We start from the raw sequence: 27,680 nt of genomic DNA, 5'->3' as shown, positions 1-27,680 counted from the left end.
AACCTAATCTGAAATTCTGATAATAATAATAAACATATATTTGCAAACATCCAAGTTTGTTTTTCATTTTTTTTTGCCTTTTTTTAAATTTAGGTATCAGTAATTGGATAGCCAAGTTCTTTTAGAAGTCAGGTCTTGACTTAACAGCACAAATTCACACCTCAAAGCACTGAAACCCATTGTTGACTTATATGTGTTCTTCAGAGAGAAATAGCATCTTTTGTATTTTTCTCCAAAAGTTGCAGATATGCCAGAGAAATAACCAAAAAAAGCCTTTGCTCTTCCAGAATAGAACAGGGAACTTTTTCCTCAAGTTTTGGAGACTCCCACAGCTCACAGAAAGCCAAAAAGGGAACAGATTAATTAGAACAGTATTATAATTTTAAGTGGAAATTTAGAGAAAAGGCAGAAAGCTATGTTAACTTAGAACAAAATATAAAGACAAAGTAATTTAAGGTGTTTCTCATTCTCTCAGCTTGGCTGATGCATGGTTTTAATAAGCAATCCCCAGAAGTTCAAATGTCGGTTTGGTAAGAAAAGACATCTTAAGAAAAGCAGAAGTCTTCACAAAATCAGAAGGCAAGCACACAAGTTCTCTGATTATTTTGTTCCCAGTTAGCAGGATCCTGGTTGCTAACAGGTCACTACAAAATTTGATGAGAGTGAGTGAATGATTCTAGAAGGAAAGTACTAAACATGATACTGGATTAAGAAAATGCATAATTCATTGGATACACTGAATAAATGACAGCATTTTCTTTCTAGTTCCCAACTATGCTCTTTTTTCTGCCTCTTGTTTTAGTATTCTACCCAGCCTCCAGTTCACACAATTCTGGAAGCTTCCTATTTCACAGCTTTCACAGTAAATGTAACTGCTAACATTGTCAATCAGGTTCATTCTAGGGCTCGTGTGCAGAGTATGGATAAATATAAATTGCATTTTGAGAGGCTCAGGTCTTTGTTGATTGCCAATAAGTAACGTCCTCTCTCTATGCCTCCATCTTCTTTTGTACTGTAGTCCGGTATCTCCAGTCCTTCACGCTGTCTTTCTTCTTAAACTGCCAGATTTTTAGGTAACAGGCTGTATCTTACTATATGTGTGATCCTGACTAACCCGGTCAAGTATGGTCACTGTTTGGCCTCTTGATGCCTGTATGCAAAAAACCAAAGTAACACGAAATGCAGATGTCTTACCTTAAGAAAGTGCCTTGTTGCTAGGAAAAGGGTTGAATCTGTTTCTTGTGCTTTTGCACACTGTTCTGCTAATGGTGTTACAGCCTCCAGACAGAGCTGGCAAACCTCTGAACTCATCCTGATAATGGGTGTTAAAGAATCAAAGTCAGATTTCAATTAAATTGTGGTAAAACTTCCCAGTGGTGTCACTAGAAAATATTTTAAATGCTTGTATGTTCCAATATTTCTTTTTACTATAAAACTGTTAATAAAAAAAAAATAAAAAAAAAATAGAAAAAGGAGAAAAAAGAATTTCAGCTTTGTTGCCTCCTCTTATTAGCTGCGTGCCCTAAGGTAACATAACCCTCTCTGACATAACATTTTCAGAAAGAGTCCCTTATGGTCAAGCTCATCTGTTTCTGACACGTGCCGCAGATTAGTGAAAATGGTACTCCCATTAAGAGAGGGAGAGCCCATTGGCACCCTGACAGGAAATGCTCTGGAGCCAGCCCAGTAGAACAGCAGCAGTGTTTTGTATGACCAGCTGAGAAACTAATTCAGGAATGGCTTTGGGATACCAGCTGAAGGCTTATGGAGTTACACACTCTGAAGTGAAGTAATGGAGGAGGCAGGAATGGCTGCCAGAAAAAACTTACACGCTAAACCACTTAAAGGCTGCATTCAAGCAACACGAGTCAGAGGAAATTCAGCTGATACTAGAATCTCAATAGACACTACAGTGAACCTCTCAGTCACCAGAAAGCAAGAGTTGATTACTGATATATAATTATAGATACAAAGATTGCTAGAAAAGGAAAAAAATGCATAGAAAAATAAAATCAGATTTTTAACAGGTCCTCATAGAAGGAACTCAGATTTTTAAAATGCTCCCAAGCTCTATAAAGGATACGATGACATTCCTAACTCCAATGAGTACATTAGGCTCTTAAAGAGGTCCTCTGGAAGTTGTGGAATTTTCTCAGGGAATATTTCACAGATGAAAGTGATTAATTTGTAATATTGATTACACAGGGATGGAAACTGTCAAAAGAAAAACACGGTAATTTTAGAATCAATCACGTAACTCTATTGTGACATAATTTCCATCTGTACAAAGAGACAGGACTGATGCTTTCTACTGAAAAAGAAAGGACCAATTTAGTAGACAACTTCAGAGTCATTAGAATGGCTACAACTTTATTAGCAAACACTGTGGTACAATAAAAAAAGATTGCTGATGCTAAACAGATAATAGTGGGAGTCTGGTATTGGCTCTATACAAATTCAAGGAGTTTTACTTCAGACAAGAGCAAGTCTAGTCCTGCGAGGTAAATGCCTCACAAGCATTTGAAGCACAGTAGAAGGGCTCCTAGGGTACACCCTTTGACTCAGTTTTACCTAAAATGGATGTAGCTCTCATGCTCAGTGAGCACTACCAGATGAGAAAGTATGTTAGAGGGAACAACCAAGATACACTTCAGAACTGTTCCCTGGTTCAGAAGTGTTCCCCTGATTCAAGGTAAAACATAAACACAGTACCACCCAATGAAACACTGCCACTCCATTCTTTCCTATTTTACTGTTCTACTGACAAGCTGCTGCTATGATATGAAAGCCAGCTGTATTGTGAAAATCATCAAAGAGTTACTACTTGCTCCCAGATTTTTAATACTTTTTTTTTTTTAACTAATAGCACTGTTTATGCCTCCTATCACTTTTCTGACATTAACAGAAAAAAGATTCCATGAGCCACATTTCAGGTTTGGCTAATTGTTGACCTGCACAGACTCACTTTTAGGAAAAAAAAAAAATTGTTCAGGCCCTTCAAATATACATTTTTCTCAGCTTACAATGCTTCTTTTCAAACAGTATCTAGAACTACGGAACAGTTATTTGCATTTTAAAAAGCCTAGAAAACTCAACTTATGGAGGTGGAATGCATATAGGAATGAATTCTAGGAATTCATGACTATAAAGTTTCCATATTCTAGCAACTATGTGTAAAAATATACTTACCTTCAGCAGATCCTGGGACATTAGAGGCAGAACTAGATTAACCCCATATAAGACCACATCTGCTGCTGATACAGATCTATTTGTAGCTTGCCCAGGCTCATGTCCTCTAAATACTTCATCTGTAGAAAAGACAAAAAACTTTTTGTATAAAAGGAGGATTAAACATATTGAAGGAAGAGACCCATTTCTTTATAATAAAGACATTTTTAAAAATAGGACTATTCCCCTTTCCCCAAACAAAACCATGAGGCACTGTATTAAAATAGAAACTTAGCGAGTGGAGGCTGCCACATCACTCTATATTTATATTCATTAGGACTAAGCATTTCATAATCACGTGTACCAGATGGCACGCTAAATCAGAACGCTTCAGATACTCTGAGGGCTCCCTTCCATTACAGAACATTGCATTTGTTTCTAGTGATAGCTGCTTCATGCCTGCACACATAAACAGATAGTGAGCAAAATATTACTGCATTTTTATGCTTTATATATACAATATATTTACATATGTTTATATATATTTTATAAACACAAGAAGAAAAAAATGGAAGAGTTAATGCAGAAAATTCTGTAGTTTAGACATTGCCAAGTTTTCTCCAGTTACAGGCAAGACCTACATTTCCCATCAACTGGCAGTGAACTTACTTTTACAATTCCTGCATTAAGTCAGCAACAGGATGCAGACAACTTTCAATACATTTGATCTCTGGGCGTTACATTTAGGTAGTATTCACATTCCTTAGTTTCATGGTAAGTATGTTACAGTGTTTTCCATGCAACTAACTTCCAATGTCTGACCTCAAAGAGAATATGTTACTTGGCACTGAGTTGACCATTCAACGGACAAAGTCTAAACCTGGTTCTGTATTTGTGTTGTGCATGCGTGACAAAAAAAAAACTAGACTGATGCACTGAATTTCAGAGCACAAGGTTCTCTCTTTAAAGATGTACCTCAGAAAAGCAATGAGTAACATCAAAACAACCAAGGCAGTTTGTTACTGAGCATGTTTTATGTGCAAACTGCATAAGACACGGTTAAAAGCTGAAACATATTTGCATGATTCAGATCATTCAAAAGCAATGCAGCACAGCCAAGTTAGACATGGCAGATCACATTCAGGACTACTGCAGTTTTAAGTGGCAAATATATGGAAGAAAGTAACAGGCTGGCATACAAAAAAGAACCCTTAGCTACACCCACATGCCATAAAGCATGTTCTGTGAATGAGGAATACAGAAAACCCTCAAACATGATGAGCTCACCATTTCACAACAGTTGGATCTTGTCCTGAAAGACAATCCATCTGTCCTCTTGCAGTAATTACTATTCCAACTTCTCTATGTTTGTTTTTTTTTTGTTTGTGTGTTATAAAACTGCTGCTACTACATGTTCAGACTTGCAAAATTCAGATTTCAAGCTGTTTCATACATGCCCTATTTATTTTATGAGAGCAATAATAATTTCAGACACTAGAATACTATGAAAAGTCCTTCCTTTGCTACTGGCACATTAAATAGTGATTTCCATATCCTGATCTAATCAGGCCTAAACTTCAGTTTTCACTTCACCTGGATTGAATGCATGCCCCACAATGGTTTTTACGGTTTAGAACACAAGTTATGGTTCCGCAATTACCAATTCCTTCATACCTGTATCACTGAAATCTATGAATTCTTTTGATAGAAGATTAGTGAGAAGCTCCATAATAAGAAGGAGATCCTGGTACTGGTCTTCTTCTGCTGTAACATCTATCCGTTGTCGACCTAGATTATTCTTGGAATACACCTGGAGCAGAGTTAGGCAGGCCTCATACAAGTTCATGGCTTTGGCCTATAAAACAACATTAGACAATAAGAAAACTTCCACATGCTGAAAGTGCCACATTTTGTTTTAAGGTGGTGTTACTTGGTTGAAGATACCTCAAGATTTTAATTTCAGTTATAGAACCACTTTTTGTATCAACTGCACACAAAATCATCATGGAAACAGCCACCTTAAACAGTAAGAACACTTACAGCCATACATTGATGTGCTACCCATTGAAACAGTAGGACATTGCTTTTATCGATTCCTCCACCTTATCTTTTCTTTTTTGTTAAGAGTGGCTTGAGGCAGGTTGACATCTCAGTAATCTCACAAACTAGATTACCAACAAAACCCCTTGAGTACTCACTTCAGCTATCAAAGTTTGGAGCCATAATAAACTGTTTGTGCATATCCAGTTTGGAATAGGCAGGATCACAAAATCAAAATTAGCCAACAGTGCAAAAAAGTAAGTGTACTGCACTGACTCATTTTACCAGATAATATCTTGGTATCAATTATGCCTTGTTTAGGACCAAGACAGTGTCTCTATGGCACACAATTGTCACGTAAAACAGTGCTGCAATTCTCCTAGACAAGCCTTCAGAGAAGTTTGATATGGTTAAAAAAAGTACTCAACATGGTCTGCACTCTTTTGCCACCCATGCATACAGTTAGATTAGTGATGAATTATGGTTAAGTTTATTAGTATAAGAACAGTCTAGATGTCCTGCTTTTAATCTTTGCAAGTGTATGTTTTTAAACAAAGGAATTCCTCTAACAGATGTGACCATATAGCCTTTCTTTCTCTATAGAATCTAGAAATCACTATCTTTTATTTTAAGGGATAGCACTGTATACACACATACACACACACACTCTTCCCCTCCCTCCCCTTTTGGTTGTATTTACCTCTCCAAGATAGCAAATTTGTTTATGTGCAACTTCAACAAACACTTCTATTATGAGATTAACAGTCTCTGGTGTGTTTTTGTATACTTCCATTAATCCAATGCAATTGTTAAGGAAGTCCATTAGGAAATTGAAGAGAATTGCTACGTTATCAATCTGGGTAGCCTCAGCAATGCCACAGAGTGCTTCTAAAGTAGCAGTGATTTCCTGTTTCACTTCCTCCTCCTGACAGATCTGCTGAAAATTTTCTTGGTTTATCACATTCAAGAATCGCTGCTGAAGTGGCTGAAGAACCTTAAAATTTTTTAGAAAAGTCACATTAAGATAAGCATACTATTACATGAGAAGTGAGGTTTAACTAATTTAGCAAGTTCATGGGTTGCTTGTGGCATGGCAGTACAAGAATCAATCGCTTCCAGTTTCCAACAGCTCAATTATCTTATTATCTGTCACATTAATGTAAGCTCAAGTGGTAGTGATTAGTGATTCTCATTATCCATCATCACTTGCAGGCTGGTTTCAAGAAGAGCACCTCCATAAATATTTTTATGTTATTTTGTAGTCTTTTAAACAAATGGCAATGACTTTCTCTGGCTCAGAGTATTTCATTCTCTTCCAAATTCAGTATTAGGGGGAAAAAAAACTGTTACAGTTCATCAATGAAACCTTAAATTAAGATTCATGTTCACTATTATCTTTGTCATATTATGATTCTCAATAGTGCAATCTCTTTTGTAATCAGCTGTGTTCGTAACCAATTTAGAAACTTCCATAAAAATAGTTAAATGTTTTTCCCAGTTACTTCCTGTGCATTATAGTTTTACCTTCAATCCCTTATTTCTTAGCTTTGCTAATAAAAGCAAGTTTCTCTCAGAAGGACAACGCTTTACACACTCACATGGTGCTCACTGACCACATTTCAGCTACTTTCTAGTATTAAATATCTGAGCTTTAATGGAACCAGGGCACAAAAAGCTGGTCAAGGCTCTTTATTATGTTCCACATTAGTTTTTTACTTACTGTCATTACCATTAAGTGGATAATTGAATAATTTATAACACCACCAAATTAAAATAAAAGGAAGAAATTACACAGTTCCAAGGGAAATTGTTAACCTTTTATAATAGTCTTTCAAGTGTACTGCTATACTGGCTGGTTCACGAATCCTCCAGGCAGTTATTAGTTGTTTCTGTTTAGGTTGTGATGTTTTAGAGACAATTTTTGGCATTCTCATGGGTGCCGTACAACTACTGACCTTCAAAGAGAGAATAGTCTAAGAAGTTATCAATACTAGATGTTCAAAATCCAAAGATTCTATACAAGCTGAGTTTGTGTCACCATAAAATTCCCTAAACTAACTTGTTTGTACTACTTGCTAAAATGAAGGTAACGGAAGCATCAAAATAGCTTACCTCTGTCCAGTATTGTTGCTTTGTTTCTGTATCCATATGAGCAAAACCTCCTAAAACTAAAGCTTTCATTAGTGTTCTCTGCACAGAACTGGACAAATAGTGAAGAGGAGGGCTTCGCCTTGCAAATTGTTTAGCTAAATTCCACCAGTTTTCACATTGAATAACTAAGTTTGCCCTAGAAGAGGGAAAAACAGTTTAATTAAAGAAAAGACTTCACAAAATTGTATGAACAGAGTGCATCAGGTTGCTAGCAGTTGTCAGAAGGTTTTATTTTAAAATTTTAACTCCTTTATTCTAAGGCTAAATCGCCTTTTGACTTTCACCTTATTAACGGCCCACCTCCAAGATTTCTAAAGTATATACTCTGAAAATAGCTCAATTCATACGGAAGAAAGCAGGGAAGTGCTTTAGTTTTACACACACAGACACACAGAGTTAATGGACATATTGCATGGATTAAAAGCTTAGTCTCATTATGTCATGATAAAATAAGCAGTTTATTCCAAAACTAGCTCCTGTGGGTTTAATTTTTTTTAAAAGAAAATTCCTCAAGCATTTAAATCCTCAAACTTCAGGACAGTCTTTCACAGCAGACTGTGAATGCATGATTGCATGCATAATTGCATGTCAATTCACAGAAGTAAAACATTCAAGAATTTTCTGCTTCATAGTTTATAATACCAAAGAAAACTCTGAAATTTGTCTGAATCCACCAAATCCTGGATTTTTAAAATTTTTTTTATATGTTTACACAACACATTTTATACTGGCTGAGCCAGCATCTGAACTCTTAATCCGGAAGAACTTGTTCAACAAAAATAAACACCCCCACAAAAATCCTTGCAATAAGAGTGGAGACCAGGAGAGTTTTCCTTTCTCACTGTTTAAGAGTGAGGCACAAATGTAGGGGAAGGAGAGTGCACTTCTAAACAATAATAAAAATTAGATTACGTTTTGTCAATCTAGGTCTCACTCCTCAGTTTGTCAGACAATTTTTTTTTTCCATTTATAGTATGTTACTAAAGTAATTTGACTTACAGAGACATGAATATGAAGTGCCCTATATCTGGATTACTTTGGCCAAAAAAATTTAAAGGAAGCAAAAGAAATTTTTTGTCTTCCAGAGGTATAGCAACTTACCGCTCTCTCCTTTCCACTAATGTTACTAGCAGTTGTACAGTATCATTTGCAAGGTCCTGCTCTGAACTCCACACTGCCAGGTTACTGATCACTTTTTCTAAAAGGTAACCCACAATCCATTGGGAACCCTCTGTATCAGCACCAAATGCTGTACTAAATGGCAGACTTATCTATAAGAAAAGCATTAAAATGAGTGAGTTTTACAGAAGCCAGAACCCCAAAGTGTATGGTAATCAGTCAGCAAATTCTTTTCAGGCTGTCACTTCTTCCCTACTTAAAATACACAAATGTTACATAGACAAAGGCAAAGCACAACTCTAACAGAAAAATCTTTGCCAAATTTATCTTGCAATTTTAAGCACAACACCTAAAACAAAGAAAAGTTTCAACCTCATTACAAAATCAGGTTTCAGTATGTCTAGCTGTTAATGCAAATGAAAGTTCAAAAGCTTTAAAGATTAAAAAAAATCCCCAAATCATCTCCCAAAAGTGTTTCCATTAATTTATGACAAAATTCAAAATAAAAATTCAGTGATAAAATTTTTACAAATAAACCCAGCTGTTGATCTAGATTGAATCTTGTAAAAAACTTATTTTCATTGTAATTTTTCTCCATCTGCTTTCTGCAGATTGTTCCTTCAATCTATACATGTTTTAGGAAAGCTGCCACATTCTGGTCCTGGCACATTAAAATACACTTCCTTGAAGTTGCCTGTTCTCCTAAGTTTAAAAAAAGTTCCTCAAAAGTGAAGTCCAAGGATTTTGTAATATTTGTGCAGGGGCTTCCTGTCAGCACACCACTAACATTTCTAACTTTAAAACTCATAATGTATACACAACTGAGCATAAGGTTTAAATAGAGGTTCCAATCACTTTCACATGTCAACACAAACTAAACATGTGCATTTGTCTCTTCACACTGCTTATTATGTGGATCTCCTTCTTACATGCTCTCCAAGTCTTCCCCAACTGGTACCTTTACAAATTCTTAGCTCTGCTTTAAGTACAAGCTGAAAAATATGATTCCAAATATTCACAAGTCTTTGGTATACCTATTTTTGTTAAGGAGTGGCCTCCTGAAGCGTTAGTATTCTTAGTTGCTTCAGTAGTGGAAATAAAGGGGAGGAGGAGGAGGCTTCCTTCTCGAAAGTTAGAGCCAACAGGACCTCCTCAGGATGAGTGGCCTCCATCAGCTAGCTGGATTACAGTTAGTTCTATAAGCAAAATTAGGATCAAGGTCTAATCATGATTAGTGCTGTCCAAACATGAGAAGAAGTTGCCCTTTACAAAGAACGCACCATTGAAATCATGATATATACAATGAGAACATATGAGAATGGGGAGAGGAGAAGAAGTAGCATGACATTAGCTGATGTATACTACCTTGTGATGGTGTTAAAGATCTAATTCAGAATCATGACCAGGTCACTCACTAAATCATCCATCAAGGGCAACCACTGTATTAGAGATGAACTGTAAGATCTGATGGATAGTGAGAAGTAGCTTACAAAATTGCTGTAGTGAGTTTCACCCACTATGCAGCCTGAAAGCGCACTATGATATTCTGCTATGGCAATGACTACCGGGAGAAAAAAAGAAATCAATAAAAAAAAAATAAATCACATTTGCACCAAAATGTGCAAGAAGGGTCCCCTAACAACTTATATTTCTAATGAAAAAACTGAAAACACCAACTTTCAAATAAATTCCAAAATAAACCACAACCCATTTAACATTAAAAATGCTTTATCATTGCACTTAAAAATGGCTATACTGACATCTGCATTCATAGGATAATTATTATTGCTAATACTCACCAATTAATTCATAAATGTTATATCCTTACCTGATCATACAGCTTTTCATCTACTAGGAGGTAAGTCTTTGCCCAGCGCTTGAGGAACCATACAATATCTTTGCCCATCTGAGGGCTCAGGAGGTGCGTGAGATTTGCCCTTATTGCTCTAGATTCTACTTCTGACACTCTTAAAATAGCAGATAACAACCTGCAGATTTGAAATACAATGAGGATGCTGAGACTGGTTTCTGGAGAAGCAATGCGACTACAAAACACTTCCATTTTCATGAAATATGACTGAAGGAACACGACAACACAAAGTAGTTTGACTCTAATGAAGTAAAAAGCACCTGAATTTATTGTTTCTTTAAATGCAAGGAGAGAGGGAAAGGATGGACTGCCAAATATCCCCAAAAAAGTCAGAATATACATTAAAGGTTAAGGTGATTATCTTTGACATCAAAATCGCTGCAACAAAGAATCCTCACAAGCATTCTGACATCCAAGTACTGCTACTTGGAGTGCTTGAAAAGCTTTTTTGAAAAACAGATTCCCCGTTCCTTACACCATCAAGCTTAGTGACCAAGTGGGTCCTAACTGTGCAGCTTTTGCAGTGTGATGCATACTGAAGAACAAATACAGAAATGACCAGTTATGTCTCTCTTTTTCACTACTACAGAGAAACAGTCTGAAATAGCAGATCACCCGGCGATTGCATTAATGCAATCAGTCCATAAAACTACATTAAACATTAGCTTTTGTAGTATATCAATTAAATTTGGTAAGAATGCAATAGTGCACAAGGAATTTAGGAGCTCACAGTGGTCTATTTCTTGAGGATGTTTCAGAGCTATCGTCAGAGAGCCTCAAATCTCTCCTTATTTACATCTGATTTTATTCCCTTCACCGCTGAGGCACTGCATTAAAAAATCCTGTTTGGTGGCCACTTCTTGAAGCTTTCAACAGTATCAGTGAGCAGTATTCAAACTTCTAAACATTAGGCCCATCATTGCTAATGAAGATCCATTTTTTCTAGCCTCTTCCAGAAGATGAAAACGTGAAGTACATGACGACTAATCTCGGGTGAAGAATCTTCCATGCCAATTAAAAGCGGAATGCAATCTTCTGAAATGTGAGGATTCAAACTGAGGAGTCCTTTGTGAGCATCATCCTTCTTGCAAAAAGAGAACAGAAGTGCCCTCTCCTGCTCCTTTTATAGGCTAATAGTGATATGCAGACATAAGTGACACCAATTCTTCCTGCACCATGGACCAACTGAGCAGCTACTGCCAAGCTTGGGCAGTGACTCATGTTCAAAGTAGACAAGCTCACTGATACTCTGAAAAGTATTTGCTTAAAGCTGTACATGTGCTGAATGAATTACAGAGTATATAGTATATCATCTAAAGATTTTGAAGTACCAACTTTTTACTAATATAAGTCATTTTAAGGATTTTCTGTAACAAATAGATCAAAAATGGGTTTTCAGTAGAGATATAAAAACATTTCTGTTTATTTCCAAGACTTTGGGCCATGTCCTCTGTTAAGACTATTTGATCAATCTAGTCATTTCAGCCTTCCCATCTTGACTCAGTTTTATCTGTTTTGATGTCTTATGCTCCTGCTTCTTCTCAGTCCTCCCCTGGATCATCCTGACTTGAAATATCATCTGTATTTACCCTGCCTTTCTTTAACCTAAAAAAAATAATAACAACTTCATCTTTTCTCTTCTCTTAATCTCTTTTACAGCATTGCCTTCATATGTCTGTTATAAAACCATTCTTACAAATTATTTGCCCTTACTTCAATACTAGTTAAGAGACATTTATTTTCCAGTGTTCACTGTTTACATATTGCTTTTTTACTTTTCAAATTCACAGAAGTCCACCCATATTCTCACTTTTTTCTCCGAAAAAGCATTTAACATACTTCATAGCACGAGATGAATCCTTACCTAATTACAGAATCAGTTCTGTTGTACCCTGGGATGGAAGAGGCCTTTTCTCCTGGAGATCCCAGAATCTGAAGTGTCGTATTGATGTCAACCTCAGCTGAATGTTTAATGGAATATTCCATTACTTCTGGAGGTATTAGCGGAGTCTCTCCCTGAGTATCATTAGCCAAGAGGTAGCCTTACATTAAAAAGAAAGAGTGATCACAACTTTCTACCCTAGATTAACTTATGGCTTTTTGATTAGAGAATCCATTGCCTTAACAGCAGACATCACACCAGAATCAAATGTTTGTACAAACCCTGACTAACACTGTTTAAATATGTATAAGTTAACTTTAAAATCCTTAAAGCCATTCAGTAGAGAACAACCTAAAGTGACAAGGAACCAAGACTAGAAAAGAAACCCACAAATTAAAAAACAAGTAATAAAAAAAAGACAAGCTTTGCTTCACGTAGAAGTACTATAGTCAATTCAAATATTGAGGGGGAAAAAAACCCACCGCAAAACAACATTTTTTGGCCACTTTTTTCTTATTCTGTTATGTGATTAAAAAAACTTTGATTTTACAGCTTCCCCACCAACTCCATCTCATTTGGGACTTCTGTTCTGCTAACATTTCAAATCTGTCAGAGGCTTTAAGACACCAAGTACATGTGGTAGAACAAAGTTTTCCTTGCATAGCAACTGCAGATCAGGTGAAGCATGGGTTTTTATAAAATACTCTGGTGTCCAGATAATTACTATTAATTCCAGCTTTAGTCGTAGTTTTCAACGTCTGATCTCATAACCATCTGTGAGCTCCAAATACAAACTCCATCTCACAGGGATAGAAAAATATTATAAACATATTCAGGTCAACATCTGAGAGCAACTAAAACATCACATGTTCAAAAAGATCCCACAAAATATTTCATAAAGTATACATTTCTCCTAACAAAGTACAGACACTGCCTTGGTTATTATGTTTTGCAAACAGATGTAAGACAGTTCCATCTAAAAATCAAAACCAAAAAGTTTCTAAATTCAACTTCCCTGAAACAACAAAATGCCAGGACATGGATCATCAGCACTGACTGATTCTGGAACTTACTTGATTCTCTGCCACCACTGAGTAATACCATTATCCTCATCTCATGTTGGTTCCCTTATAAAGTCATGTACCCCCAGACAATACAACTGATACCATGAACAGACTTGAATAGGCTGACTGATAACACATCTCAAAAAAATCTATAACAAAGTTAGTTGCGGGTATTTCCAAAGTATATTACTGCATGCAAAGATTTCATCAATCTTTTAAAGATAATGTTCGTGTTACTCAAGGCAGATGAAAGTAAAACAAAGATTTTGTGAGTAGTGTATGTAAGATGAAAGCATCATAAGGGATAAAATTTATAGTCAATTAAGAGTAGTTGATATACAGGGATTTTTTTTTTCCCTCGTGATGTTCCAGCTTCAATAAGAATACCAAAATAATACTTATTTAAAGCTGTTCACTAACCTGTGACTAAAATAAGCCAATGAATATCCTCATACAGGTCATCAAGCACTTTATTGTCAATTGAGCCTGATGCCGGTGAGGCAAGTAACTGCTGCTGATGTCTTTGCAACTGACCATGGAGCCTTGTCACTCGGTCTTCTAATAAACTGTGAACAAATAACAATAAAATAACTTCACGTTTTTTAAATTGTTTTGGCAAAGTCAGGCTTTTCATATGTGATGGCTTTACTGAGTTGCATTCATGACTATTTTTTTTGTACCTTGTAAGAAGCGGTATACAGTGTTCTGCAGCAATTCTCCCCAGCATGCCTACACTGGCCAACTGGTCACAGAACTGGTCTCTGTCATCTTCCTGCAGTTCACTTATTTCTTCTTCTTCCCGAGAAGCCACACCATTGGCAGTCTTTAGTTATTTAAATAAAATTAGAAGCAACCAGTTAGTGTTTTACCTGTTAAATTTTATCATCACCACAATTTTCTACATTGTTTTGGCTTTTTCTTTCAAGGTGTTTTGCATGGATGACCAGAGTCTTACTAAATTAGACACAGAAGAGTTAAACAGAGGAATAAACATGGCTTCATATTGTTTTAAATCAGCATTTCACAAACTCATTAGCAAAATGCCACATTCAGTTAATTGTATATTTGCTACCATTTCCAATAGTGCGCTCAAGTCAAAAGATTCACTGTTTGTGAAAACAGGTGAGCATAAGAATTATGAAAATTGATAGTTGTTATTAAAGGATAAGCACAGGCTGCGCAACAGCAAAACAGCTTCGTTACACCACAGGGTATATAAATCAGCTCTGTCGAGCATCCACTACTAGAAGCATGATATAAGGTACTGAATCACAGAGATGGTCTGCAAACCCAGTGGTCAGAAGATCACAGAAGTATATTTGCATTTCAAATCACACATATATCAGATGAAGAATCCTTTTAAATACTGATACTTCCACGCATTTCCCTATTCACTAGTCAAAGATATTGTTCTCAGTTGTCTGAGATTTTACATAAATCACGCAATAGGTAGTATTTTTCATGATAAAATGAAAATTATCTCTTTCATTAAAGATGTTCCATAACCTGTTGTTTAAGGGGGAAAAAGCTTTAAAAAGTAAATGCTATAACCTCGGGAAAACAGAAGACTAATAATAATCATGATCATCACAATCTCAGTTTTATTTCTTGCTGATGTGGAAGTTTCACTGTTTGATTTCTCAAAGCTTATTTTGGCTGCATTATATAATCAGACTTTATTCCTTGAAGAGAGGAACCATGACGTAGAAACTAAGTATTGATGTTAAAAATGTTTTTAAAAATCTCTTAAGGAATCATAAAATTTACTTAACTAAAAGTAAAATACAAGTGACAGAAAGCTATCGGTCTGCTTTGCTCCTATACAGGCTCTGGAAAACCGAATCCACACACAGCTCCTTATCCAAAGCGCTTTTAACCTTTTCTTTATGTAACCCAGCAAATTATTCTCCTTTGGCAACTTCAAAGTTGCAGCTGTTTACTGAAGGGTGAGCCTCTGCTCTCAAAGCAGAGACTGAAAGTTCCTGTTACTGCTTTGATATTGAACAAGAAGCATTCTAAAATGCCAGCTGTGGCTTTTAAAAGGTTACCCATGGGATAAATGACTTATCTCACAGAATGACATGAATTAACCTGTGTATACAAGTTATGTCAAGACTGCCTGATATGAATTCAAAGTTCTCTTGTGAAATATTTCTGGTTTGGCACTGTTATTACCATCTGTTACATATTGAGATAGCAGAATTAAGTTTTATATAGTGCTTTTCAGAATGAGGTATCTCAGAGATCTTCGCACAGCATCAAACTAAAGAGAGATTTTATACAGTTATTGAATTGAATCTATGCAGTAATTAATTCATCCAACATCTACATCCAACTTTCTGTACAAGAATCTATTTTAGTAAGATCCAGACTCCTGGCAAAGAGACTAATCTGCTTTCTTTCTCAGTTCAAGAGATACTTGAGGCACTTTTAGGTTTTCTCTAGAACAGTCACCTCAAAAATTCAATTGGGAATTAATTTTATCCAAAAGAACCACATTATATTGCAAGTTTCTTCTAGCCTGAGCATAGTCATTCTACATTTTTTCAGATACTTATGAACATTAATTATACTTCAAAAGTATACTTTGAAGATAAAGTATGGGAGGTAACAACTGTGTAAAAGACTTCCAATTTCATTGGGGATTTTAGCTAGGACCCGAGTCCAGAGAAAGATGGTCAAAAGTTTAGTCGTTGCATCTGTGGGAAGAACAGTAAGATGCATGTTGATTTGAATAACAGGTTTACCTTTTTCTATTTTTTAAAAATTATTTCTAACTTTGTATTCCTTTATTTCCTCTTCAGAGAGAAACAGACTGGAAAATGACTGCTGAGTAACAAATTCAGCAAATTTTTCATTTCCAAAGTCACAAATAGTCATTCTATACTAGCTCCCTTGAGCTACATAATATAGTACCCACCAAAAGACATGGGCTAGTTACTATAGATCATCATCAAGAACTACTAGAATGAGGACTTACCAAATTCCTTGTACCATCAGGAGCAGCTAGATGGCACTGAATGTAGGAATTGAAGACCTGAACAGCATGTTGGGTAAAGAAACCTTTATGGAAATGTTTGTCATCTTGTACCAAAGTAAGCCAAGATTCCAGCAACTTATCATACGCTTCCATATATACCATGTCATCTTTGTCAAGCTGTTAAGAGATAAAAGAAACAAAACAAAAAACTTATTCCTAAACTAAACCAGAGGAACATATTTATATTCATTATTTAACAAATGTTCTTCTAATGTTGAAACAATTAAAAAAAGTCAGTCACAAACCACATCTAAGGATAGCCAAGAAAATATCAAACTGAACTGAAGCAACTCATCAAAAAGGTCAGTGCAGCTTTCCTGCTTGCTAGACTTTAAAAAAAATGTCAAAATGTTTAGCTATTTCTCTTCATCTGATGTTCAAACCCAAAAGTCTTAAATTAAGCCTTTAATGCATAATTACCTAAATACAGGAGCTACTGAGCTTTTACCCCGAAGATGCCAAGCATCTCAGCTCTTATTAGTAACAACAAAGAATTGAGTCATTTCTTTTTCATTAAATAGACAAATATAGAGCACGTGCACATAGATTTATATGTATTCCACTATTTCTGAAACAAAGAGAGAGAAAAATGACGATTTTCTGTTCCAGACAAAATCATTGTAAGTTTGCATGCGTTCAAGAAACCCTACTACAGGTAGCCAGCTTTGATGATGAAACACAACTTCTCATTCTATGAACAAACCGAAGAAAAGCAGAATTACACAGAATAAGCCCACATCTCCAATTGCTCAGTGCATGTCAAGTGCTTCTTGTTTTTTGTTATTCATATGTGTCCCTACGTAGTACATAAATTGCAAAAGGAAGTAACACATCTGAAAAACAAAGTTCTGGGTTACAAGCAAACTAAAGAACCCAGATAACAAAGAGTCCATTTATTTTTAAAAGTATTTTTAAGGTACCTATCAGTTTTTTGATTTGATGCAAAAATTGAACTCTAGTAAATATATCCAACTTCAAGTAACTTAAGTGTGACTGTACAGATGTACACACTGCTAAAGCAGGACACTTCTTCCCTCTAAGAAGTCTTCTCAAGTTTTAACCAACAGGACGGCTCAAAAAAGTTACTTTGAAATAGCAGAGCTTAGTAAAATGATTCCTTGATGAAATAAAGAGATATTAAGGCCTTAATCATGCTCCAGACAGAAGAATTCCTGACTTTCAGTGAAGTTACAAACATGGTTGGATGAACAGACAAGGAAAAGAAAACATTGGCTGGATGACTGATTAAGAGGAAAAACTGGTATCACATGGAAGCATTTCAAGACAGCTTCATAGCATTATTTTATAAGTGCAAAGTGCTCAGATTTACAGAAGTTAAAATATGGGACACATTGATGCAAGTGTGAAAACAAAAGTGAAGATCACAATGAGAGGGGCAAAACTGTTTTCAGCACTAACATAAGCCACAAATTTAGGATGGACACCACAACCTGTCATTTTAAAACTTGGCTAAAGGACACATGAATTCATAGTCAGTCATTCAATCCTGAAATATTTTGATGTGTGTGTATGCAATATATTTATGATATAACTTACATATAACTTTTAATGATTTACAAGATTACAGACCATAAACCAATACACAGACATGTCTTTTTATGAACAACAAAAGAACTCAAATCTATCCAATTTATTTATTAGAGAAGGTAATACAGAAGTTAATGCCATGAAAAAAAAATGTTTTTAACACTTTATGGTATTCTCATAAAGAAGCTAGGATTAATAAGTGCCTCCATAAAGTATGTACCCAAATAGTAGAAAGAGTTTATCCATATTGAACAAATTTGGTCACAAAGGAACTTTACTAAAAATCCCAATCATATTTCAGATTAGCTACAGCTGGGCTACCAAAGATTGGTAAACGAAGCAGCATGCTGTAGACTGGGAAGCTGAATCATTCTGATGGATCCAACAGGAGCAATGGCAGAGCCCAGAACTCACATCTTCAGGAGAGGCAAGACACAACCAGGAAAGTCAAAGTCATCCAGAGGGACCTGGGAGAAATGGGCCCATGTGAACCTCATAAGGTCCAACCTGGGTTGGGGCAACCCCCAGTATCAGTACAGGCTGAGGGATGAAGGGATTGAGAACAGCCCTGCCAAGAAGGACAACGTATGTTCGCAGCCCAGGTCAACTGCATCCTGGGCTGCATCAGAAGAAGTGCGGCCAGCAGGTCGAGGGAGATTCTCCCCCTCTACTCCGCTCTCATGAGACCCCAGCTGGAGTACTGTGTCCAGCTCTGGGGCCTGCAAGATAAGGAAGACATGGACCTGTTGGAGCGGGTCCAGAGGAGGGACACAAAAACGATCAGAGGGAGGGAACACCTCTCCTATGAGGACAGGCTGAGACAGTTGGGGTTGTTCAGCCTGGAGAAGAGAAGGCTCCAGGGAGACCTTGTTGTGGCCTTCCAGTACTTAAAGGGGGCCTACAGGAAAGATGGGGACAAACTTTTTAGCAGAGCCTAATGCAACAGGACAAGCAGTAATGGTTTTAAACTGAAAGAAGGTAGATTCAGACGAGATATAAGGAAAAAAATTTTTACAATGGGGGTGGTGAAACACCACAACAGGTCACCCAGAGAGGTGGTCAATGCTCCATCCCTGGAAACATTCAAGGTCAGGTTGGACAGGGCTCTGAGCAACCTGACCTAGTTGAAAATGTCCCTGCTCATTGCAGGAAGGTCGGACTAGATGACCTTTAAAGGTCCCTTCCAATGTAACTATTCTATGATTCTATGAAAACAAAGATGCTTGATTTGTCTAGTATGGGAAATGCAAAGAAAAATTGATAGTTCCTCCTTCACAGTCTCCTGACCCTTTGAAGAAAGAGCACTTTAAAATTTGTCAAGCAGCAGCAAGCTGGAAAGAGTTGGAAGCATAGCAGGGAAGACCAAATTCAGAACGATCACTCGTATAACATGATATTTTTTAAAAAATCGTGAAACAGGAAGAGTGCATTAAGATTAATTTTGAGAAAAAGAAGCCTTTAATATAATTTCTATTTCTATTTGACTTTTCATCCAACATCCTGTTTGTACTCTTCACTAATTCAGACAGACTATTTGATTTCTACTTCTGCATAAGCACTTAAGCAAAGGGAAGCATAGCTGCGGACAAGCATCTTGTCTCAGACCCAGTGCTGTTAAAGGAAGAGATTACTCGTCCAACTTGCACCATAAATTAACCCCCAGCATTGCTGAAGCTTACTGCCCTCCACCAATGTAGCTGTTCAGGCAAACGTTTCAACTTCCTTCAGCCAATCTCCCTAACCCCAACAGGCAGGTTAATGTAAAACAGCATTTGAACACAATGTTTGGATTGTGGGTTTTCCTCCCTTGGTTGAAAACCAGTATTAGCTGCTTTGAAGTGGTTTGCATATTGTGGTTCAGGACCTCCCAGTTTTGACAGCTTCCACAGCAGGTCCTCAGCTAAGTAGATTCCTTGTGCCTGACAGGATTTATGCAATGCTCACATGAGATGTTCTGCTGGCAGAAATATGGGGGAAACAGCTTTTCCAACCAGCAAAGCTTAAGGAGTACGCCTGCCTGTCTTTTGCTGCACTTCAGCTTTCTGAAAAGTTCCAGGAATATTATCTAAGGACTCTACTGAGCCCAATGTACACAGTATTTTATCTACCAAAAGCTCTTAATTGCAGGCAGCACATAAGCTCACAGAAGGTATCACTACAAGCAGTCTAAGCAAGACGCTCAGGGAACACATTAACCATCCCTGGGGTTATGATCACTCGTATAACATGGTATTTTTAAAAAAATCATGAAACAGGAAGAGTGCATTAAGATTTGTTTTGAGAAAAAGAAGCCTTTGTGTAATTCCTATTTCTATTTGACTTTTCATCCAACATCCTGTTTGTACTCTTCACTAATTCAGACAGACTATTTGATTTCTACTTCTGCATAAGCACTTAAGCAAAGGGAAGCATAGCTGTGGACAAGCATCTTCTCTCAGACACCCAGTAATCTCAACCTAAGCCAAAAGATTGTTTTCAGGGATGCAAAGCAGTATTTCTACAGGCACAGCACACAGTATCATTACGCCATCTGGATTAAGTCAGAAATAACTTAAAAGTCTTGGTAGCACGCCTTATTGCTGACACACCATTAAGGTATAAGAATTTTTTTTTTTGAAGGCACATCACCACAGAATTCTGCATCATCCTGGAAATCAGAGGAACAAAGTTGATATATCTGTAAGAGCTATGACAGAATGGAAGTGATCAAAGCATAATCTTTCTCCTTCCACAGAAGGATTTAAAGGTTCAAGGAAGGTGAGAAAATCCTCGCTTAAAACAAAAAAATCTTGCATTCTCTCTTTCTGATGTTGCTGAATCTGAGAACGTTTTAAGTTTAATACTGAAGACTCTCTTTAGCTAAAAGCATGGGATTATATAAGTGTAGGCAGACACAGTTTACTAGGTGTAAATGGCCAGTCATTTCCAAAACAAACTTTGTACAAGATAGTGGTACAAGCTACCATAAGCTTTTGCTGAGAGATGCGGTGTTTTGAATGGCATTGTTGAGCACTGTTTTCATAAAATGTGGTTGCATATTCTAGCTCTCAAGTAACAAGAGGCTAATTGAGGAGACAACATCCCTTTAATTCCTTTAATTTAAATGACAGGTGCCTATGGTTTTGCTGAATCTTTTCTATAAAGGCTTCAGGAGCCTTTATAGAAGCCTTAATGTGGAGCCTAAATGTGTTGGTGAGCACCAGAACGTATGGTCAATGTTCTACTAGAAAATCTCAAAAGCAGGGCAAGTTTTGACCAATTAGGTTTGGAAAGTAGCTGTATTTTAGATTCTAAATTTAATCACCAATTTTTTGATTAAGCTACTACCACACTTGAAAGTTTAGGTGTACACTGGGCCAAATGTAATACATTTTAACCTTGCAGCAAAGACATGACCTAATGCTCTGCAATGAATGCTAATTAACACACCTGTGATCTCTGGTAAAGAGACACATCCATCAACTTTATAACTAAATACTTCTATAACTATTTTCAAACTCAGGTAATTAAGCCCAGTCAATATCTGGTAAAAATTCATACTTTTAAAGATAATGGGGAAATATTGGCTAATATCTTGATAGTCTCATTTTAAATTGATAGCTACTGCACATAAATAGCTCAAGCACAAGATCTTTTGCCTTAATTATTATGGGCTTTTTCCTTAAACATCTCCTTATGAGTTTTTTAGAAGCAGAATTTTTAGAAGCAGAAGACTTAAGACTGTCCCCACTACTCTATAATGTTACAACGAAAAAAACTGAAAGAAGTAAACAAAATCCTCTGAATTCCTGTGCTACACTTGTACACAGAATTACCGTTTAAACTGTGTCAGCAATGAATGGATGATTTGAACAGCTTCGAAGCATGTGGTTCACAACAGATCTTAACAGCTACATTCACTTAAAACAGAAGTTCCTGACTCAGAACTCTTGACAGCAGTTAAGTTTCAGTTTGTCCATATGTTCATGTAGACATTTTAAGCTTTCAGGACTGTGGTTTGTGCATTATCTACAACAGTTTTCAGAGAAGTCCTACAACAACAAGTCAGCAATATTTGAAGACTTCAATATTTTTAAACAAATCCATTATTTTAAAATGAAAATATGAGACATGCTTTAAATCAAAACAAAGTCTGAAATATGCACACAGTGTGTAATTATGTTCATTATGCTGTTTGAAACAGAAAGGAAGTCCTCTCACATGTGATTTCTGAAATATCTACAACAGAACCACTGAATTCACAACAGTTATTAATAAAACAGCCACATTCTTATGTCATTTATGCTTATGACAAAGAGAGAAACAAAAGACTACCTGCTATTTGAGAGCGAACACTTACCACTTCTTCCAAGGCAGCACTTCTTCCAAAAGAACAAGTGAGGTGTGCGAGGCAGTTAACAAATGAAGAGAAGAGTTCATTTGGAATGGCAGTTAAAATATTGCGAGGAAATACGGTTATCAGGTTGCTGATAATACTGGAAATTCCCACTGCTTCAGAGTCCTCTATTTCAATTCTATAGATAGAAATAGAAGTTAGTTTTTCACCATTAAGAAAAATGCTAGAAGTGAATTGATTTTGTCAATACATTTTCAATCAATAAAACTATTTCATATTACTTAAGCACCACCTACTTTAAACTGCCTTTTCTTAAATTTCAGTGATCCAACAGTAAGCACAAATTATACCCAGAAATAAGCAAGCCATACCAGTTCTCCATGCAGATACGCTACACTCCAAACTAAAGATTAAAAGATGCCATCTAAATTTAGAAAGCAGACATACATACCCATTGATAGTATTCAGTAATCCCTCAATGAAGTGTGCCAGGTAATCAACTTGTGAACCTTCGTCAGGAAAGACTGGCCCGTGCAAAGACGCCAGCTGTGCCAGACACTGTAATGAATCTTGGGCCATATCTGTATCTTCTCTGATTTTTCGATGTACCTTTCAGGAAGTGAGATAGTTAATAATACACGGAAAATAGGGTGTTCTCACAACAGTCACATGGCTCTCAACCCAAAAGAGCACACACCAAAAAAAGCTTACTATAACTTCCATTCAGTCTGAAATGCAAGGGTTTCTACAATTCTCTAAACCATAGTAAATGTCAAGATCATGACTCAGCTCACAAAATCGCAAGCCTTGAATGAACTCACGGAAACTAACATTTAGTCAAGTCTCACCTACATGTTGAAAATTGAACTGTCTACTGAATGTTATGTCTTAAAGAGAGAAACAGATGCCAGCCAGTCAGACATACTGCTCCTTCTAAAAACAGCAATAATGACAGTCATCTCTATTATGCTAACTATGCCTAGGCTATGGAGTCTTGCTAAAGTTAGTCAACAAGTTCAATCAAGATTATGTAGATGCTTCTTTAGGAGAGGTAAACACTGAAGACACATACAAAAATGAATGCATCACTTCCTTGGCAACACCCTTAACATTATACAAGGCCAACAGTAATCTTCCCACATTTCTGCGAACTGTTATGTCATCACTTCTGCTGGTAGACATTCTAGATTGAAATCTTCTAATATGTCAGTAAACACATCCTCACAGACAGACTTCAATTATCAAGTATGGATTTTAAGAATTTTCTTAGGCTCATGCCGCCTATTTTTTTGCATAAGATTTACAAACAAATAAATATAGGGTAGCTTTTTCTCCCAGAAGCAAGTTTAGTTAAAATTATTTCAACAATATACGTAAGAGTACAGTTAAAACACTAACCATTTCTCTGTGGCATTACAGTTGCAACTTCACGCAACTCATAACTAGTTGGATTAGCTGCACAGTTAATCTCTGAAAGATCAAACTAGCAGGAGAAACAAACCCTGCAACAGAAATACCCCTCCTAATATACATCCCACACTAGGCTGAGATTAGAACTGAAGGCTCTCTCTTTAACATGGCAGTCCTGCCAACTTTTGCAAGGTTATTAAAACTTCTTAGATCAGATAAATGAATATAAACTACTACCATTCACTTACATTACTTCAAATAGCAAACTAATACTACAAGCCTCAACCATTGCAAATCGGGAATCTAAACCCAAAACTGACAAGCATACTGCCCTGGCTAGCATTCATTCAAAAATAATCAAATACAGGCAGGTTTTGGTTACCAGTAAGTAAAACGCAAATGTGCTAAAACAAATCTGCATTTTATTAAAAACATTCTTACCATGAATAAGTAATTGTAAACCAACCGAAGAAACAGATATCTAATTCTGACAACCTCATACTATTAAACGAGGAAGGGTTAATATGTAAGCCAAAAAGTTATTTGCATGTGGAGGTTCACAGCTGACAGTAGCAACTGTCTGGATAGTCTAGACAGCTGTTCAGATTGTGTGTAGCTGCTAAGAGTTCTGCCAGTGATTTTTTTTTTACCTTTTCAAAACTGCTGGAACAGAAGAAGTTGCAATAAAAAAAAAATAAAAAGAATTCTAATTTATCAAAAAATCCTATAAATAAGTACATGTATCCAAGCACGTATCAGACAACTCACAAGCAGCACTGGAGAGTTGCATTTACTTTGTCTAATAACAACTTTGTCCAAGTTTTGAGCACATTATTTCTCTGCTTTGCAAAAATGAAAATAGCCTGAGAATGCTGAATTCTCAGATCCCAAGAGAGGTCACATAAGATGTAATAGCAGAGTAAACAAATTTATAAGCCAATATATGTTGCTGCTGCAGTAACTCCTTGCTGATCAAAGACTACAAACTTCTCCCCCAACAGTGGTAGAAATGCTAACTTTATCCAGTTTTAATATCATGGGGGTTTTTCGGTTGTAGAAGCTGAATATTACATTCCCCTATCCCAACTCTACCTCTTCACCATCCCTCTTAACTTAATCTATTTTAACTTGTTTGGATTTACTTTGTGCTGAGGAAAGAGATGCAGAACTCTGTATGCTGAAACTGGCTAGAAAACTGCAATTACATTACTTATTTTCAGCTGTTCCATTGAGCAAATGCTCTAAGATCAGGAAACACATACTGTTCATTTGATCTTTTTGGAGAGCTGTTACACCTTATCTGAAAGACATACTTTGCTACTACTCACCATGCTTGGTTTCGTTTGATGAATACATGTCCAAAAGTATTAAATGTATAAAAGTTTAGATAACTATTACACCTTTTTCTTTCGTTAATGGTCATCAATTTAAAGCAATTTACAGGCAAAATACATATTTGGTAACCTAGAAAAAATACAATCCTTCTGTTTGCTTTGATAAGCATGCTGAAGTTAACAGAGTCAGTCCTACCTGATGCAAAAGGAAGAATCCAACAATACAGTTTTAGAACAGGAAGGAGCTGCTTTCCCTGTGGTCTGGACTATGAAAGTTGAAGAAAGAAACTTACTGTAAAGAAAAGCTCCATAACTCTGCTGTCCAGGAGGGTCTCACGCCAGGATTCTGTTGGCTTTAGCATCACATTTTGTGAGGATTCAAACATAGCTATATAATGTCTGCCCAGTTATCTGGTGTCAAGGTCAACAATAACATTCCTACTTGGCTTTAAAAAAATCCTAGATACAACAGGATCCATTCAGAAAGAATGTAATGGAAACAAACTTTAAGCCTCTTCACATACACAGCATAATTCATGCATGAGGCCAAGGAATAAAAGGTATTAAGTATTGAAAAAAAGAATGCTCCAGGAATGTTAGATAACAGTTTGATCATAATTATGAGACATACCATAGTGATACGATCACTTTGATAACCAGGGTGTCTAATGTGACACAGCGAGAAGGGAAAAAAGCAACCGCAATTAACAGGTGTTAAAATTTATGCAAAATAGGAAATCATTTTCTAAAAAATTTTCCTGGCAGCTTTTAAAAAGGCCTTATGATAGCTAAAGATAGCGCATTGAAATCTATATCTTATTTTTCTAAATAGCCAAATATGCGTCACAGAATGCAGATATGTTAGCCCTGCATTAATCTACATTTTTTAATCACACTGCGAAGAACAAAAGCATAAGGCACCACATGGCTTCGTCATATTAAACATGTTTGCAAGAGACATTCATGAAAAATGCATACACTGCGAAGCCATGGTTTTGCTGTACTCATTTCAGTTGTTACCACATGTTTTGGCATAACTTAATTTACAAAATTCTGCAAATGCTCTAGTACAGAAAAAACAGAGACATGAGCAAAAACATTTAAACAAGCAGGTTATTTGTCAGTCTCATCACACAGAAGAGTTTATAAAAGATTTTGGAAAGTGCTTCCTTCTGTGACCCCCCCAATCCAAGCAGTAGTAAAACTGCTTTAACTCAGCAACTTACGTTTTCATTTATCTTTTTTAAACCCTTCATTATCCTCTCTGATCCCTTTCTAACCCAACCATCAGAATAAGTAACAGCATGCTCAGCTGCATGTAATTTACTTATCGGTAATGAACTGCATTAACTTTTTTACTGTAAGTCATCAGGTATTATAAAAAACGTGTATCAAACAGTATTTACGTCTAGAAGAAAATAAATTTCACAATGGTATCATTCAAGAAAGCAGACCCCTTAACTTTTGATGGGTTTTGTTAAGAGAAAAACATATAAAGCCAACATCTAGCTTAATATGAAGGATTGCGGCACAAGGCAGGACACACAATTTTAGTTTATTTACACTTGTTTTCTGAGTTCTGCCAAAACCAGAAATTCTTAACATCTGGCAAATTAAGCTATGCGTTTTCTCCTTTTCATTTGTAATGTTTTAGAAAAAATAGTATTTTAAAATTGTTTATTTAGAAGAGTGTCCTTTGCTGTAACTCTCCAATAAACGATTGGCTTGGAAATACATAAATATCAGAAGATGATCATAGATACATTATCAATCCCTGAAAAACAATTTGCTCTTCACTAGGTTGAGTCTAGAGAGGGGACCAGCTACATAACACTTTTCGCGTGGAATGAAAGAAGGGCTAGTTTGCTGTCACTATTTTAACAAGCCCCAGTATTTAGCAGCCCTATCCCGTTATTTTTAGTACTGTTTCTCACGCTAATGGACTGATGACACATCTGACAATAGCAGATTTGTGGGTAAAATATCTGTTCACTGAACAATACAAATTATGCCTTCACCTATCATGGAGATCTTACATGAATTTTCCATCACATAATAGATGTACGCAAACATTAGCATAAGTTGGCTGGAGATGCTTGCTGCCGTGAAACACCTCAACTTATTCTGTGCTTATTCGCAGCAGCCCAGATATGCCACACCTGAAAACAATGGTGCTATATTACCTAGTACATGGGTGTACACAGGACAAATGCAGTCTTCACCATCAAAAATTAATTCTCAGTACTTACAAAGAAACAAAAAGTACAGAACTAGCACACTACTTTTTTTGTAAGCAATCAAGCTATAACATAGATTTATGATAAGCATAGGTCAGTCTACTATGACATCCTGGAAGGTTTCAGGTTATTTTTTCATTTTCTTTAAAATGAAAAACATTGTAAACCACTTCTGTGAGTAAATACAAATGTTTGTAACATTCCCAATTCTACTGAAGAATGAGTAACTCTCATTACAGTTCACTTTGAATGACACGGAAAGCCAAGCTAAGATACAGCTACTAGAAGCATGGCAATGTTTTACCCAGTTCACAAGACTTAGGACACCGATTCCTACACAGACTAGAAACTGCTGCTTGAATCAGAACAGATTATTCAAGAACATGTACCAAGCTCTACTGAAAAGCATAAGAATATAACTAGATGCCTTTGTGTATGATAAGGCTCATATGCTCACTAATTAGTGCCTAGAGAGGAAGAG

General features: G+C 36.4%; 1 protein-coding gene across 1 annotated transcript in view; it reads right to left on the bottom strand.

Moving 5' to 3' along the window:
• Positions 1 to 27,680, bottom strand: part of XPO4 (exportin 4) — a 55,438-nt gene that overhangs the window by 5,206 nt on the left and 22,552 nt on the right. Inside the window, exons 6-20 of the mRNA XM_009890624.1 lie at positions 25,256 to 25,368; positions 22,670 to 22,827; positions 22,222 to 22,396; positions 16,275 to 16,451; positions 13,975 to 14,117; positions 13,715 to 13,860; positions 12,213 to 12,390; positions 10,307 to 10,466; positions 8,461 to 8,630; positions 7,321 to 7,495; positions 5,909 to 6,202; positions 4,843 to 5,023; positions 3,190 to 3,308; positions 2,084 to 2,214; positions 1,195 to 1,312 (exon numbers count right to left, since the gene is read on the bottom strand). Coding sequence (XP_009888926.1) covers positions 1,195 to 1,312; positions 2,084 to 2,214; positions 3,190 to 3,308; positions 4,843 to 5,023; positions 5,909 to 6,202; positions 7,321 to 7,495; positions 8,461 to 8,630; positions 10,307 to 10,466; positions 12,213 to 12,390; positions 13,715 to 13,860; positions 13,975 to 14,117; positions 16,275 to 16,451; positions 22,222 to 22,396; positions 22,670 to 22,827; positions 25,256 to 25,368 — 2,438 coding nt within the window. The remainder of the gene's footprint in view (positions 1 to 1,194; positions 1,313 to 2,083; positions 2,215 to 3,189; positions 3,309 to 4,842; positions 5,024 to 5,908; positions 6,203 to 7,320; positions 7,496 to 8,460; positions 8,631 to 10,306; positions 10,467 to 12,212; positions 12,391 to 13,714; positions 13,861 to 13,974; positions 14,118 to 16,274; positions 16,452 to 22,221; positions 22,397 to 22,669; positions 22,828 to 25,255; positions 25,369 to 27,680) is intronic.

Source organism: Charadrius vociferus, unplaced genomic scaffold, assembly GCF_000708025.1.
Source record: "Charadrius vociferus isolate BGI_N301 unplaced genomic scaffold, ASM70802v2 scaffold278, whole genome shotgun sequence".
Classification (NCBI taxonomy): Eukaryota; Metazoa; Chordata; class Aves; order Charadriiformes; family Charadriidae; genus Charadrius; species Charadrius vociferus.
This window is presented reverse-complemented; position numbering and strand designations above follow the sequence as displayed.